The sequence below is a fragment of the Poromitra crassiceps genome, assembly GCF_964638095.1.
Source record: "Poromitra crassiceps genome assembly, chromosome: 3".
NCBI classification, from domain to species: Eukaryota; Metazoa; Chordata; class Actinopteri; order Beryciformes; family Melamphaidae; genus Poromitra; species Poromitra crassiceps.
This window is the reverse complement of record NC_139625.1, coordinates 48,792,866-48,806,871: the sequence shown is the minus strand read 5'-3', so window position 1 is coordinate 48,806,871 and position 14,006 is coordinate 48,792,866. Positions and strand designations below refer to the sequence as shown.

Genomic DNA, 14,006 nt, shown 5'->3' with positions numbered 1-14,006 from the left:
GACCTTTAGAAAATCTGACCGGGAAGTAAACGCGCCGCTTCTTCTTCTTCTGTTGGCATCAATCACCATCAGCGTTGCATTACCGCCATCTACTGGACTATAACAGCTTCACAACTGTCCACCCAAAGTGCCCCCATTCGCCTTGGTCTCATCTGACTACATCATTGACATCACCTTCTCCCAAGCCTTCTCTAATTATTCAGGTGTTCATTGGCAAACTTCAGACAGGTCTGTACATGTGCCCTCTTGAACAGGGGGACCTTGCGGGGGCGTATTTTAATCCATTACCGCGAAGGGTGTTAAAAATGGTTTTCTTGTGGTCCCAGCTGCCTTGAGGTCAAGAATCAATACCAAGGTTATGGTAGCCTAATTGTTCTCATTGTTACATTGTAGCCTATAAATCAATCAAAATGTTGTTGTTTTTGGAGACACCAATAATGCAACCGCCCAGCAAAAGTAGTATATATATATATATATATATATATATATATATATATATATATATATATATATATATATATATACTGTATATATATATATATACATACATACATACATACATACATATCTCTCTCTCTCTCTCTCTCTCTCTCTCTCTCTCTCTCTCTCTCTCTCTCTCTCTCTCTCTCACATAAATTAAAAACAGAAACAGACATAGGTAAAAACAACAAAATAATGTGCTGGTAGACAGGAAACCCTAGGTGGACTGTAATTTTACCTAGCAGAATTCGAGGGTGTTGGATTTGAGTTTAAAAAAAAAAGATTTCCGGATATTCTTGCATGGTTTCACAAGTGGAAACAAGTGTTAAAAGTAGAGTTGAATAAAGATAGCAGAGTTGAATAAAGATAAAGTTTTATAGGCTAAATCTGAGTCAGTTTGCTTATAAACAGCATCCCATGAAATATCATCAATCAAAATTTTAAACCATTCAGTATTTCTTATGTCAAATATTCTGTATTTTTCATTTATTTTTGACAGCCCCTTTTGACACTTTACAGTAGTCAATGTTAGTTGAAAAATGGGAAGATGGTCAGAAATGTCAGTTAAAAAAACCAGTTTTTGCCACTTTACCTAAAGATTAGTAAAAGATATTCAGTGTAGCAGACCTATCCGTCACTCTTGATGGTTTGTAGATGAGAGGATATAAAAAGCTGGCGTATAATGTATTTAAGAAATCAGCTACCTGTGACTGACTTTCATTTTTAAATAAATCTATACTGAAGTCGCCAAAAGAAAGCAGATTGTATCCTCCTTACTTAACATCCAGGGTTGATGCAAGAGCATAATTGAAGGTGCTGATACTTGTGTCAGGGGTGTGGGGTGGATCATATATGCACCTAATGATCACCTTTTCCCCCATCAAAAAAGTCACAAGATGATACTTCAACAGTGACTCTATTTCAGTACAATCTGACTTGAGAGCAAGATCATGTCTCTCAATCAAATTAACAGTGTGTGTGTGTGTGTGTGTGTGTGTGTGTGCGCGCACACGTGTAATATGAATGCCTATCTATGAATGATAGAATATATACTATATTCTATCATTCATTGTGGTAGTTTCACATCACTGGGTGTTATTGTATGTACTTTGTAAATAGTTTTTAGAATAATGCTATAAAATAGAGTTGTTGTTAACTTATTATCATTACTATAAACTACAACACGACTTGTACATGACTCAGTTCCCCGCTCCAGCCATCAGAGGGCGCCACAGACCAGGCAGTCTCCTCTCTCCTCCTCTTCTTCTCACTTCTCTCCTCTCTCCTCCTCTTCTTCTCTCTTCTTCTCTCCTCAGGGCAAACTGATGAATTATTAAACGTCACCATTATTTACAGGAAGTGACCATGACTAAAGAATTTAGAAGAAAGACTATTTTGATCATAGTTATCTCTACAATTGAAGACACAATTATACCCAATAATAAAATATTGACACAATGAACCACATATACCATTTCTCAGTTGGCTCAACACATTGGTGACCTGCTATTAGCTGAAATGGGGTAAGTGAATGAATAACACTCCCCACACCTAAAGGGCCACTTTGCTGATTTTCAAACATCACAAAAGTATCTCCATTTGTAGTGTTCATCCTTTTATATATTGATGTATTTATATTGTAATTATTGTATTGTATATTTCTATTTTAAACCATAATTAAAACATTTTCACATAAATCATCTCAATGTTTTTATGTCCACTCCAGGGAGTATCAAACAGTTGCTGTTTATTCATTTTAATAAATGAATAAACTAAATGAATGAGCTCCTCGTTCATTCACAGAACTTCCTGGTGCAAATGATGTCATGATGATGTCATTTGAACTTACTGGTCCAAATAATGTCATTTTGAACAGTTTTGCCATGGTGTCACTGTACTGTCACTACTAGCGGATCTACGTGGACGCAGCTGGGCGGACAGAGTTTGCAAGCCCCCCACTCACTTCCGCGAGCAGAAACCCGCACAGAGTATAAAAGCTCCACACGTTTCCTCGTGGAACATGACATCATCACTGATGACATCATCACTGAACTTATGACATCACTGATGACATCATCACTGACATCATTGATGACATCACATCATTAGGTAATTAGGGCAATCACCTAATTGTTAAATTAAAAGCTTGAGACTTGACTTGGATGTGAGCATCTCTGTCAGTGCCCGGCCACAACCCATTGCTGCTATAATTATAATAAGATTTCTAGCACTCAAAATCTCACTTTTTCTTTTAATTACCACTGGGTTAAATTACCACTGGGTTAGTACATCAAAGACCACTGGGTTAGTACATCAAAGACCACTGGGTTAGTACATCAAAGACCACTGGGTTAGTACATCAAAGGACCTGTTTCAGCGACCGAGTGGTAATTAAAAGGAGAGAAAATTTGATTTTGAGTGCTAGAAACTTGCAAAGATAATGCTTGCCCTTGCACTGAGCGAAAGATATGGCCCTGACTCACAATTACCTTCATTTGGGTGGCTGTTGCCCTCCGACACAGAGTGGGCAGCTGGTGTTGGGACCCTCTTGGCTGACTCAGGTCCTGTGGTGACCTTGGCAGGGTGACCTTGCCCCCCTGGGCGTGCCCTGCTTCTCACTGTGGAGCTATCAGAGGCTAAGCCAAACGTCTTTAAGGCGGTGCTGATCTTGGATGGATTGTCTTTGATGTCCTGAAAGGCCTTTACTGCAGCCGCTGCTGAGGCTGTGAGAGACGAGTCGCTCGTCACCATGGCAACCAGCTCCTGGCACATCTCAGAAAACCCTGCTACAGCAGCTTGATGTGATGCTGGAAAACAATACAGGGTTCATACAGACATTACAATATGAAATTCAAGGACTTTCAAGTACTTTTTCAAGCACTATTATTATTTTGTATTTTTCATTTTCAAGGACTTCACACAAAGCAAATAATTCATGTTCAAATATAAATTTGCCGCAAGGGGGCATCAAATTTGTATTATATTACGGGTTATGTCTTTAACAAGTCAATTCTACTATCAATCCTGTTAACGGGACAGGAAAAATATTTGTCGAAATATTGAGTTTGAGCAGTGCTAACAGGGTGTCTACAGGTATAAACAAGTCAAATTTAAGACTTTTTAAGACGCTTTTAATCCCACTTAATATTACATTTAACACATTCACTGCCAGACGTTTTTTTTTTTACTGTAGTTAGCTTCTGCCAGAGGGTTTTTTTGAGGATTCTGGCTCATCTTTCAAGACCCGAGGATTCTTTTCTGCTAAGATTTTGTGAACACACAATATCTCAAAAGAACTAATAGAATGTGTGCTTTCTCTGTCTAAAAGAGTTAGTTTGTAGAGTTAGTAGTTATGTAAGCATTAGCAGTTGAATACAGCATGGTTTCAGCGTCAGAAAAATTATTCAGAGATAAACGGCTTTTTGTGAAATTCGATAGAACAGTCACTTTAACCATTCATTTTTGGCATCAGTAAGAGTCAGACATCTAAACAATAGTTTTGAACAGTAATTTCCTCCATAACAGCAGGAAACCCCCCTCTGCTTCCAACTCCTCCCTCCGTGTGTGTTCTCCTCCTGCCTCCCTGGCTCTCCAGCGGGCGTGTCACAACGAAGTTGCTGCTGCCTGGCTGCTGCCTGTTTGAGCGGCCGCTGTTTGAGGAAGTCTGGGTGGACTCGCTCGTTTCGTGGAGTTTTGGTTGAGAGCTTTGATGCGATTCTGGTCATAGTTATGCTGCGTGTTTCAAAGTGTGCATCCAATCTATTCTTGGAACCCCCCACCGTTGCCACCGCTGTGCATCAGCGCGAAAGTGAAAGCGTTTTCGCCATCAATTTTACAGTATGAGAACAGCTTCGTCGCGCTTTTCCCTCCAGTTTTGGGTCGCCTCTTTCTACTGTGGAGAGACATGTCGACACTCAGTGGGTCAGTAAAATAGATTATACACATTCAATACCTCCAATTCTGGTGTAGAAGACGTAAAAGGGTTAGATCAACGTCCCACCGTCAAAAAAAAAAATCGATTCTGAGAACGTGTTAACACGTCCTTGGCAGTCAACAGCTGGATTCTGAAAACGTGTTAACACGTCCTTGGCAGTGAACGTGTTAAGACCAAACTTGCAATGGAATTTATGGTACACACCAAATGTGAAAATGTACTCTTTCCAAGTAAACAAATTATGTAGTTTCAAAAAAACAGTAGCCTAAGGTAGAATGACAACAATTGGTTGAGTTTAAGAACATTGTCCAAATGCCCTTCACTAATGGGACTCCAGGCATTCGGGTAGTGTAGCGGTAGATTCCCTGCCTACCAACACGAGATTTGCAGGTTCGTGCCCCCCTGTTACCTCCGGCTTGGTCCATACAGGCACGATTGGCTGTGTCTGCAGGTGGGAAGCCGGATTGGGGTATGTGTCTTGGTCGCTGCACTAGCGCCTCCTCTGAGTGGTCGGGGCACCTGTTCGGGGCGGAACAGAACTGGTGGGAATAGCGTGATCCTCCCACATGCTAACTCCTGGCGGTGAAGCTCCCCGCTGTCAGGTGAAAAGAGGTTTTTAATACTTTTTAAGGATCTTAATCAACTTTTAATACTTTTCAAGACCCTGTGGATACCCTGAAAATTCAAGCACTTTTCAAGCACTTGTCTTTAGGATTGCTGAGAGCAGATGGCTCGCCCTCATGATGCGGAGTGGAGCAAAAATGCCCCTTTTCATTTTGTTCGGAGCCGATGCAGTCAATCCAGCTCTGCTCAATGTCTTGTGTGAGACGCCAGGAGACAATGGAGACGATGGGATCATTTCATTTAAGGCGTTAAAAGATTTTGGGTTTACTGTGTAGATGAAACACCAGATTATGTTGAAAATCAAACACTTTCCAATGAGTATAATTCAAGCATATTCCTAACCTTGAAAACACGACTGTTAAAATTAAGCATTTTCAAAACTTTCAAGACTTTGTACAAACCCCGAATAGCGGTGGGCTTCGCGGTAGCCACCCTGCCAGACTTGGTGCGGGGAGGTTTGTGCGCATTCTTTGGGGGTCGCCCTCGTTTCATTTTGACCGGTGATGGCTCATCCATTTCAGCTTCAGCCTGATACTCGTCTGAGACAGAGAGAATCAAACAAAAGATTCCATCAGAGTGCTGCACTACCCAGACGCCCATATAAAGCAGAGTTGAAAGAGTGAATAGAGAGCCAAAATCACATCCACTTCCGCATTTAGCGTACGAACCAAGGGATTTCATCCGCCATTCATTTTTTCATCTATATTTCGTAAAAAGTAAAATGGATAAAAAAAATTAAATGTTTTTATTTTTGGTCCAAGTGAAATGTTATATGGTCTCTCCTGATTCTAAATATAGCTGTATCGCTTGGTTTGACCGAGTAGAACTATTTTATATGCATTTTACGGAATGTAGATAGAAAAATGAATCCCTTGGTTCGTATGGTGAACGCGGAAAAGGGCGTGACCTTGGCTCTCTATACCTTGTGTGTAGTCCTCCAGGTGGCAGTGTCTCAGGACATCAGCCTCATGGATGTCATGGTTGTGGTCACTGCACATGGTCACTATTGTAGGGAAGGCGGGCACGTGAGGGTCCGTGCTTCTGAGGAGACAAATTTGGACAAAAATACCATGATCTTTACTGTGTGTGTGTGTGTGTGTGTGTGTGTGTGTGTGGTAAGTTAAGTTATCCTTTATTTATCTAAAGGAGAGAACAGCCAGCACACTTGAATGTCCTTTCAAAAGTTGAATCCATCATGTGGGCAGTCAGCTACAACGGACTTTTCAGCCAAACAGGCCTTCTTCAGCATTGGCGTTTTAACGTTTGGTGAGTGTGCTTGCTACTATTGTGGTTGGGCAATCCTTTATTTATCCCCATGGGGAAATTCAACCTCTGCATTCTACCCATCCTCTACTAGGAACCTTCCTAGAACTAGGAGCAGTGGGCAGCCGCAGTGGGCAGCCGCAGTGCAGCACCCGGGGACCAACTCCAGTTCTTTTGCCATTGCCTTGGTCAGGGGCACTGACAGGAGCATGAACCCTAAAGGCGCTGACAGGGTTCTGCGCAGCCTCGACTTGGAGACTTGCCACCGACTAGCGGCGACAGTGAGACTGTACATACTCAAATGTATCTCGGCGTGTTGGCTGCAGTACACCTCCGAAACAATAGGTGGCTTGGTGGAGCACTCATGTCCATTTCAAAACTCGGGGGTGGCAGGGGGATTACTATAGAAGACAGGACAACAGGGCTAACACTAGAGTTAGGGCTGGACAATAATTCAATATTATCGTTTATCATCTTTCAGTGGAATCATATTGTGATGATATGAAGATAGTGTAGCGAACCGGGGTCTGGGTGGATAAAGCGTACGTTGGTCCTTGGCCAAAGGGATTGTCCCTTTGGTCGGATGGTTAACGTCTTGGGCTTGTAAGTTGGAGACCTCGAAACCAGCCTCGCCTGTGTGACTTACATTTCTGCAGTCTAAATTGATGATGACAAGCAAATTTCACTTAAAAAAAAAACTTAGAAAATGAGGTATGGTAGGAATATTATTTGAAGATTTCTGCCTTGTTTGACATCACACCTAACATTACCATTCGCTTCAATGAGATGAACATTCATTATTTTATTATTTTATATTAATTATTTAATTATTTTATATTAATTATTTTATATTATTATTGTTATTATTATCACTTTATATTAACATTAATTATTTAACATGATTTTGCATAGATGTACCATTTATTTATTTGCACATAGTAAAAACAAGAACAAACGAAAGGAGATAAGCGGATAAAAAGATTGTGCAGGTAGAGAGAATAAACTCTAATGGGCTGATGCATCATCTCTAGCCTAGGTAAACCCAGCCCCCACGTGACCTGCTCTCTCAGTTCCCAGTCACCATAGTGACTGAGAACAGGTCTGAGAGCAGGTCACGTGGGGGATGGGTTTACCCAGGCTACATCATCTCTACCTAAGAAATTAAACCAATATTAACAATTACATCAAAGCACACAATATCAACGAAAACAAACTATAATGTGAGATATATTGGTATCGAGAAAAATCCTTATGATTATCATATTGATTTCAACCATATCAACCAGCCCTAACCTAGGGCAGTGTTTCTCATCCCCTGGTATCAAGATATCACAATGATAGCCTATCATTTATTTGGGAAGGTGGTCCTCGGAAATCAGAAGATGTCATATTTAGAGTGAGCCTTACTTACCTACACGGCCTGCCTCTGCTATCTTCAGCAGGACATGTCAGGAGGGTCACGGTCATGTTAGCAGGGCAGTTTGTGTTCTTGCTTCTGCCTGGCACTGTGTTAGTGCCCTGAGAATGGCCCCGAACGCGGGCTCTGACGTTATACTGGCACCTAAAGATCACCTTAAATGGACAGTACAGCTGTTAGTTTAGGTCTGTGGCAACAATCTGTTAATCGGATCCTCTCTTTCACATTATTCATAGTGACATCTGCAATGGTCATTGTTTACTTTTATTCATTTGCACATAATTAAAATCAGATACAGACAATAAATGAGAAAAAAAAACAGTAAACAAAAAGACAGAAAAGAACAAAAAAGGAAAATAAAAGAGCAACCATAGTTGGAGATATCACCGTTTCTTCTGCTAAATTCAGAAGAAGTCATTCATTCCAGTGTTTCCCCTGGGATGGATTTTTGAACTTTTCACTTACCAAGCGTGCCCTGTCTAGTCCTGTTCTGTCTATTAGGAGATACAGTCAATAAAATTTGATTTGGCAATAGGGATCTAGTATTCCTATAATATTCCAACACTATTCCTATAAATAACATGATGAGTAATTGATAGAGAAAATTTACATCACATTAGCCTTTATTTGGACAATCACTAGTTATTAATATATTCATATACATTTCCATTTTAGTTACATATAGTTATGACACAGACATACTTCATATTTAGATGGCCTGTGTACATACACAGATATGCAGCAAGGGAATAGCTCGCACAGCTCCAGGTCTTAAGCAGCTCAATCGGTGCAGGTTGCAGGGAGATCACAGTAACAGAGGTAGGCAACAGCACTCGAATTAGAGTAAATCTTGAGTTTTTTTATTAAGGGCAAAACAGACGCGTTTCAGCCTTAGGCCATCATCAGTGTACATCAGAACAGATGACAATGGGTAGTATATATAGAGGTGTGGTCAAACAAATCACCTTGAAAAAAACATCAGCAGATGGAGTGCATCTGTGGAAGCTGCAATGCAGCCAATCACAGAGAAGGAGGTGAGGCCACAGCTCGAACAGGCAATCAACATCATTTCTAAGGACTATCATAGTAGTGACAGCCCTTGTTAAGTACATAACATTACGAATTATAAACAATACAAAATACAAATTAGAAAGTTAAATAGAAAGTTAAAAAGAGGGTTTTTACCAATCAATGGGACAAATTTCTCAGGGAGTTGACACATAACATTACAAGAAACAACCTAATAGCAATTCTTCATTTAGGCCTCTAGGGCTCTCAGTTTGTAAGGTGTGGATGTAATAAGCTTCCCTTTGGAGTAAGAGTTTATCTCTGTCTCCACCTCTTCTGAGAGGCTGAATCATTTCTATGCCTTGAAATTTAAGAGAGCTGACATCATGTCCTACAGAGTTAAAGTGACGAGCGACTGGGGATTTCTCGTCCCTGTTCCTTATGCTGGACTTGTGTTCAGATATCCTGATTTTTAATTCTCTTTTAGTTTTCCCAATGTATATGAGCCCACAGACACATCTTAAAAGGTAGACAACAAATTTAGTTCTACATGAAATTCTATTCTTGATGTAGAATTGTTTTCCAGTATGGGGATGTGAAAAAGTGTCTCCTTTGATCATTGCGTTACATTGGGCACAGTTTAAACATGGAAAATTACCTGCTGGGAGGTTACGATTAGAAAGAAAATGCTGTGGAGGAACATAACAATCAGCTCTGACCAAAGTATCGCTCAAGGAGGACTTTGTTTATCATAACAATCCTTATTCCTCTCTTCTAAAATGCTGGTTTCGTTACATTGATGATATTTTTTGTGTATTCTCAGGCAGTGTGTCTTCTTTACAAGCCTTCAATTCATACCTGAACTCATGCATGCCAACTATCAGATTCACATTGGAGCATAGCAATGATTCTGTCTCTTTTCTAGATGTCTTAGTGGAAAAAACAGACCACCTTAACACCAGAGTTTATAGAAAACCGACCGACAGGAACACTCTTTTACATTATAGCAGCTACCATCCTCCAAGTTTAAAGAAGGGTCTCCCATATAGCCAACTACTGAGAGCTAAACGAATCTGCAGTTCAGATAAGGCTTTTAAAGAGCAAGCCTCAGAAACGTGTGAACGCTTCAAAAAAAGAGGCTATAATGATTTTGTGGTTGAGACCTGTTTAAATAAAGTTAAAAAGGTAGAAAGGAATAGCCTGTTGACTCTTAAGCCTCCCCCTAAAAGGGACTCCAAAACAGTTCTGGCTACAACCTTCTCTCCTTTAACATTTGACATTAAGCAAGTAGTCTTGAAACACTGGCATATCTTATCCAGTGATCCCCTTATAGCTCATTCTTTCCAATCCCCACCAATCTTTGCACATAAACGTGCCAAAAACTTGAGCGATACTTTGGTCAGAGCTGATTGTTATGTTCCTCCACAGCATTTTCTTTCTAATCGTAACCTCCCAGCAGGTAATTTTCCATGTTTAAACTGTGCCCAATGTAACGCAATGATCAAAGGAGACACTTTTTCACATCCCCATACTGGAAAACAATTCTACATCAAGAATAGAATTTCATGTAGAACTAAATTTGTTGTCTACCTTTTAAGATGTGTCTGTGGGCTCATATACATTGGGAAAACTAAAAGAGAATTAAAAATCAGGATATCTGAACACAAGTCCAGCATAAGGAACAGGGACGAGAAATCCCCAGTCGCTCGTCACTTTAACTCTGTAGGACATGATGTCAGCTCTCTTAAATTTCAAGGCATAGAAATGATTCAGCCTCTCAGAAGAGGTGGAGACAGAGATAAACTCTTACTCCAAAGGGAAGCTTATTACATCCACACCTTACAAACTGAGAGCCCTAGAGGCCTAAATGAAGAATTGCTATTAGGTTGTTTCTTGTAATGTTATGTGTCAACTCCCTGAGAAATTTGTCCCATTGATTGGTAAAAACCCTCTTTTTAACTTTCTATTTAACTTTCTAATTTGTATTTTGTATTGTTTATAATTCGTAATGTTATGTACTTAACAAGGGCTGTCACTACTATGATAGTCCTTAGAAATGATGTTGATTGCCTGTTCGAGCTGTGGCCTCACCTCCTTCTCTGTGATTGGCTGCATTGCAGCTTCCACAGATGCACTCCATCTGCTGATGTTTTTTTCAAGGTGATTTGTTTGACCACACCTCTATATATACTACCCATTGTCATCTGTTCTGATGTACACTGATGATGGCCTAAGGCTGAAACGCGTCTGTTTTGCCCTTAATAAAAAAACTCAAGATTTACTCTAATTCGAGTGCTGTTGCCTACCTCTGTTACATACACAGATATACATCATATTTGGATAACCTGTGTACATACACAGACAGACGTATTTAGATAACTTGTACCTTACATTTGCAGCTCCTCTCTATCGCACATTGTGCCCTGTCACCGTGCCACGGTGCCCTCTACAGGGCCAGAATAACTGATAGGTTGAGTCTACAGAGTAGCCTTCAAGTGTGCGTCAATACATGTAATCTGATGTGTGTCCTATAAGTATCTTTGACTTTCTGTTCAATGTATGTAAGCCTGTGTATCCATTCGTGAATATGCAAGAGTGCATCTCTTGGCCAAGAGTCCATCTCTTGCTCTTGGCCAAGATCTATGTCAAATACATCATATCAGACGACTTCTTCTGACTCCTGGCTCCATCATTTCATTTCAACTGGTTTCCTTCAAGTGGTTCACTGTTTACCTTTTGGCTGTGGAATTTCATTCTCTAACAGTAATCCTATATTCCTATAGTATTCCAATAATAGTCCTATAGTACTCCTATAATATTCCTATAGTACTCCTACAATGTCCCCCTTGCTTCCTACACCTATGCGTTGTGCTGACGTCAGGTAAGTGTATGCTTTCAGTGTTTCCCCTAGAAAAATGTTCAGGCCTGGAGGGATTTTGAAACGTACCCTGACCGCAACGGTGGGGGCCCTCGCTGGCGACGTTAAACTTTTAGCTAACCTGTTCGCAATGGCATCCCAAGTATCATCATACTATTATGGGATGCGATGCGAACAGATGTATTATGGGGATGTGCGTTTCCCAGGCAATGACACACGTTGACACATTTTGGAACAGTGCTGCACGCTGGCACAATGCTCCTAAAAGCAAAATGCTTATTGTTTTGAATGATTTGGCATCTTCTATTACTGTCAACACTGTCAACACCAGTATTGTTGTATTGTAATAATATGCCATAAAGGTTAATTTAAATTTTGGGGAGAGCAGGAAAAAAAATAAAAAATATAATATATATTTTTTTGTGCAATTTATTTTCGGGTCTGGCGGGGGCGCTGTAGGCCTGGCGGGCCCGCCAGGCCTGTAGAATGGTAGGGGAAACAGTAACACTGCTTTACATCTTCCACAGATGTGAATTGCCTGTGTTAAATATTAAGATACTCCACCCTTTTTTTGCAAACTAAGGAGGAGCTGGGCATTCTGTATGAGGCACAGCATTGATTGTGCTAAGAAAGGCCTATATATAGGCCTTATAATTACCTACATTCCCTCCACCAAAAATATTATTTTTATTAGCTGTGACCAGCAGCTATATAAGTAACTGTCAGTAGGTTGGTGCACAAAAGGTTCACCACACTTTAGTGGGCACAGTTTTTGCCCTAGGAGGCTGAAATTTGTCACTAGATTGTGTATGTGTGCGTTTGTTTGTGTGTGTGTGTGTGTGTGTGTGTGTGTGTGTGTGTGTGTGTGTGTGTGTTCACGCCAATTGGCTGAAAGGGGGCAGTGGGGGGCCAATTCTGAACTGCAGGGTGGCAGAGGCAGAGTAGTGTGGGCTGCTGCTGCCATCTTGCATTTTGAAAATGCACATAACATGGTCGCAGCCTGGGGCGGTTTTAGCGTCAGAGGTTTGGGTGGGCTCAGCCCACCCAAAGGTCATGGGCCGCTGCACCCCTAGGGGGGTCCGGGGGCATGCCCCCCCGGAAGAAAATTTTCTACAGTTTCAAGTAAAAATGGATCAAACTGGCGCACTTTGAGATCAAAATGAAGAGACTAGATCTATGAAGAACTACACACATCAATATCTTCTTTACCATTCTGTGGTTTTACAGCGATGAAAAAAAAATTGTTTCCCTATATATACTATATATATTCTGCATACAGGTTACTATATGGTAGAATTATGCTTGCATAAATAATACCAAAATCACTTCAGGGAAGTTTCAAGTAAAGTAACATTTTGCTTTGTAGGCAAAACAAAAGTAAAATTAAATCAAAAGGGAACTTCCTAACTTATTGGCTGGAATAATATTCCGACAAGATAATAATATACTGTAAGCACTAAAGCAGGAGTTTGCAGTCAACTAGTTGAAATTAATATGTGGTAGTATTTGTGGGGGTCAAAATCTATGTAGGGTGTACCACCACAAATAGATCAGTGTATGGGAAACACTGACTATTAAATTGTGTGACTAGAAAGACACCAATAAATCTGAGAAAATGTACTTTAATTGGATTTGGAGAGAAGAAAAAGAAAAGAAAAAAGGGGGGTTTTGCCTCTAATTTTTGGGTGGGCTGAGACTATTTTTGGGTGGGCTAAAGCCCACCCAAAAAAGGCCTAGAACCGCCCCTGGTCGCAGCTATTGCAAATTTGTGCTTGTTTAATAATACTCGAACATTGCCTGACCTGTACAAATAGGAGTGTAGGATGTCTTACCTTGTAAAGAACTTTCTTGCCCTTTCCGTGATCTGTTCGCTCCACCCTCCAGCCGACTCTGTGAGACTTCAGCCACAGCTTTATTTCATCCGTGGTTGACAAGGTCATCCGCAGAGTGGTCCTGAAGTTCTCATGATGGTCTGTCTTACTGATGGTCTTGTATTCACAGACATGGTAATCATAGCTGTCTGGCAGAAACTCCTATGAAACACAACAGAAGAATCAAATGAAACAAGACAGCCAGCAAGGACCACAATGGAAATAAGCATACTAGCTTTATTGTGTTATCCTTGACAGTTTTAAAATTGTACATGGAGCTCATATCGTGTATCTATTTTTATATTGTTGAATAAAATCAATCAATCAATCAAATCAATCATGTGTGCAACCTTGCATGTGTGGAAACGCGGCCTAAGTTCTTCTAAATTACCTTCTTGTATTTACCTAAGCATGCTTCACATTGGGGTCTTGCCCCGATTTGAGAGAGAGAGAGAGAGAGAGAGAGAGAGAGAGAGACAGACAGACAGACAGACAGACAAATTCTGTGATTTTCTTTTGTTTGTAATATAC

General features: G+C 40.5%; 1 protein-coding gene across 1 annotated transcript; it reads right to left on the bottom strand.

The window, feature by feature from the left end:
- Nucleotides 1-1,559: 1,559 nt before the first annotated feature.
- LOC310772627 (uncharacterized protein) lies at nt 1,560-13,570 on the bottom strand. Its single transcript, XM_083632473.1, has 6 exons — nt 13,437-13,570; nt 7,713-7,873; nt 5,961-6,079; nt 5,440-5,577; nt 2,970-3,287; nt 1,560-1,802 (listed from the first exon to the last, which is right to left on the bottom strand). The coding sequence occupies exons 1-6, from the start codon at nt 13,542-13,544 to the stop codon at nt 1,657-1,659; spliced, it is 990 nt and encodes a 329-aa protein (XP_083488599.1). The 5' UTR covers nt 13,545-13,570; the 3' UTR covers nt 1,560-1,656.
- Nucleotides 13,571-14,006: the final 436 nt, after the last annotated feature.

Excerpts from the sequence above, each read along its gene's own strand:
- LOC310772627 (XM_083632473.1), bottom strand. The coding sequence starts at position 13,544 with ATGACCTTGTCAACCACGGATGAAATAAAGCTGTGGCTGAAGTCTCAC. Across the intron at positions 7,874-13,436 it reads GCAAGAAAGTTCTTTACAAG|GTGATCTTTAGGTGCCAGTA; the intron begins GTAAGACATCCT and ends TGTCCATTTAAG. Across the intron at positions 5,578-5,960 it reads CCTGGAGGACTACACACAAG|ACGAGTATCAGGCTGAAGCT; the intron begins GTATAGAGAGCC and ends TCTCTGTCTCAG.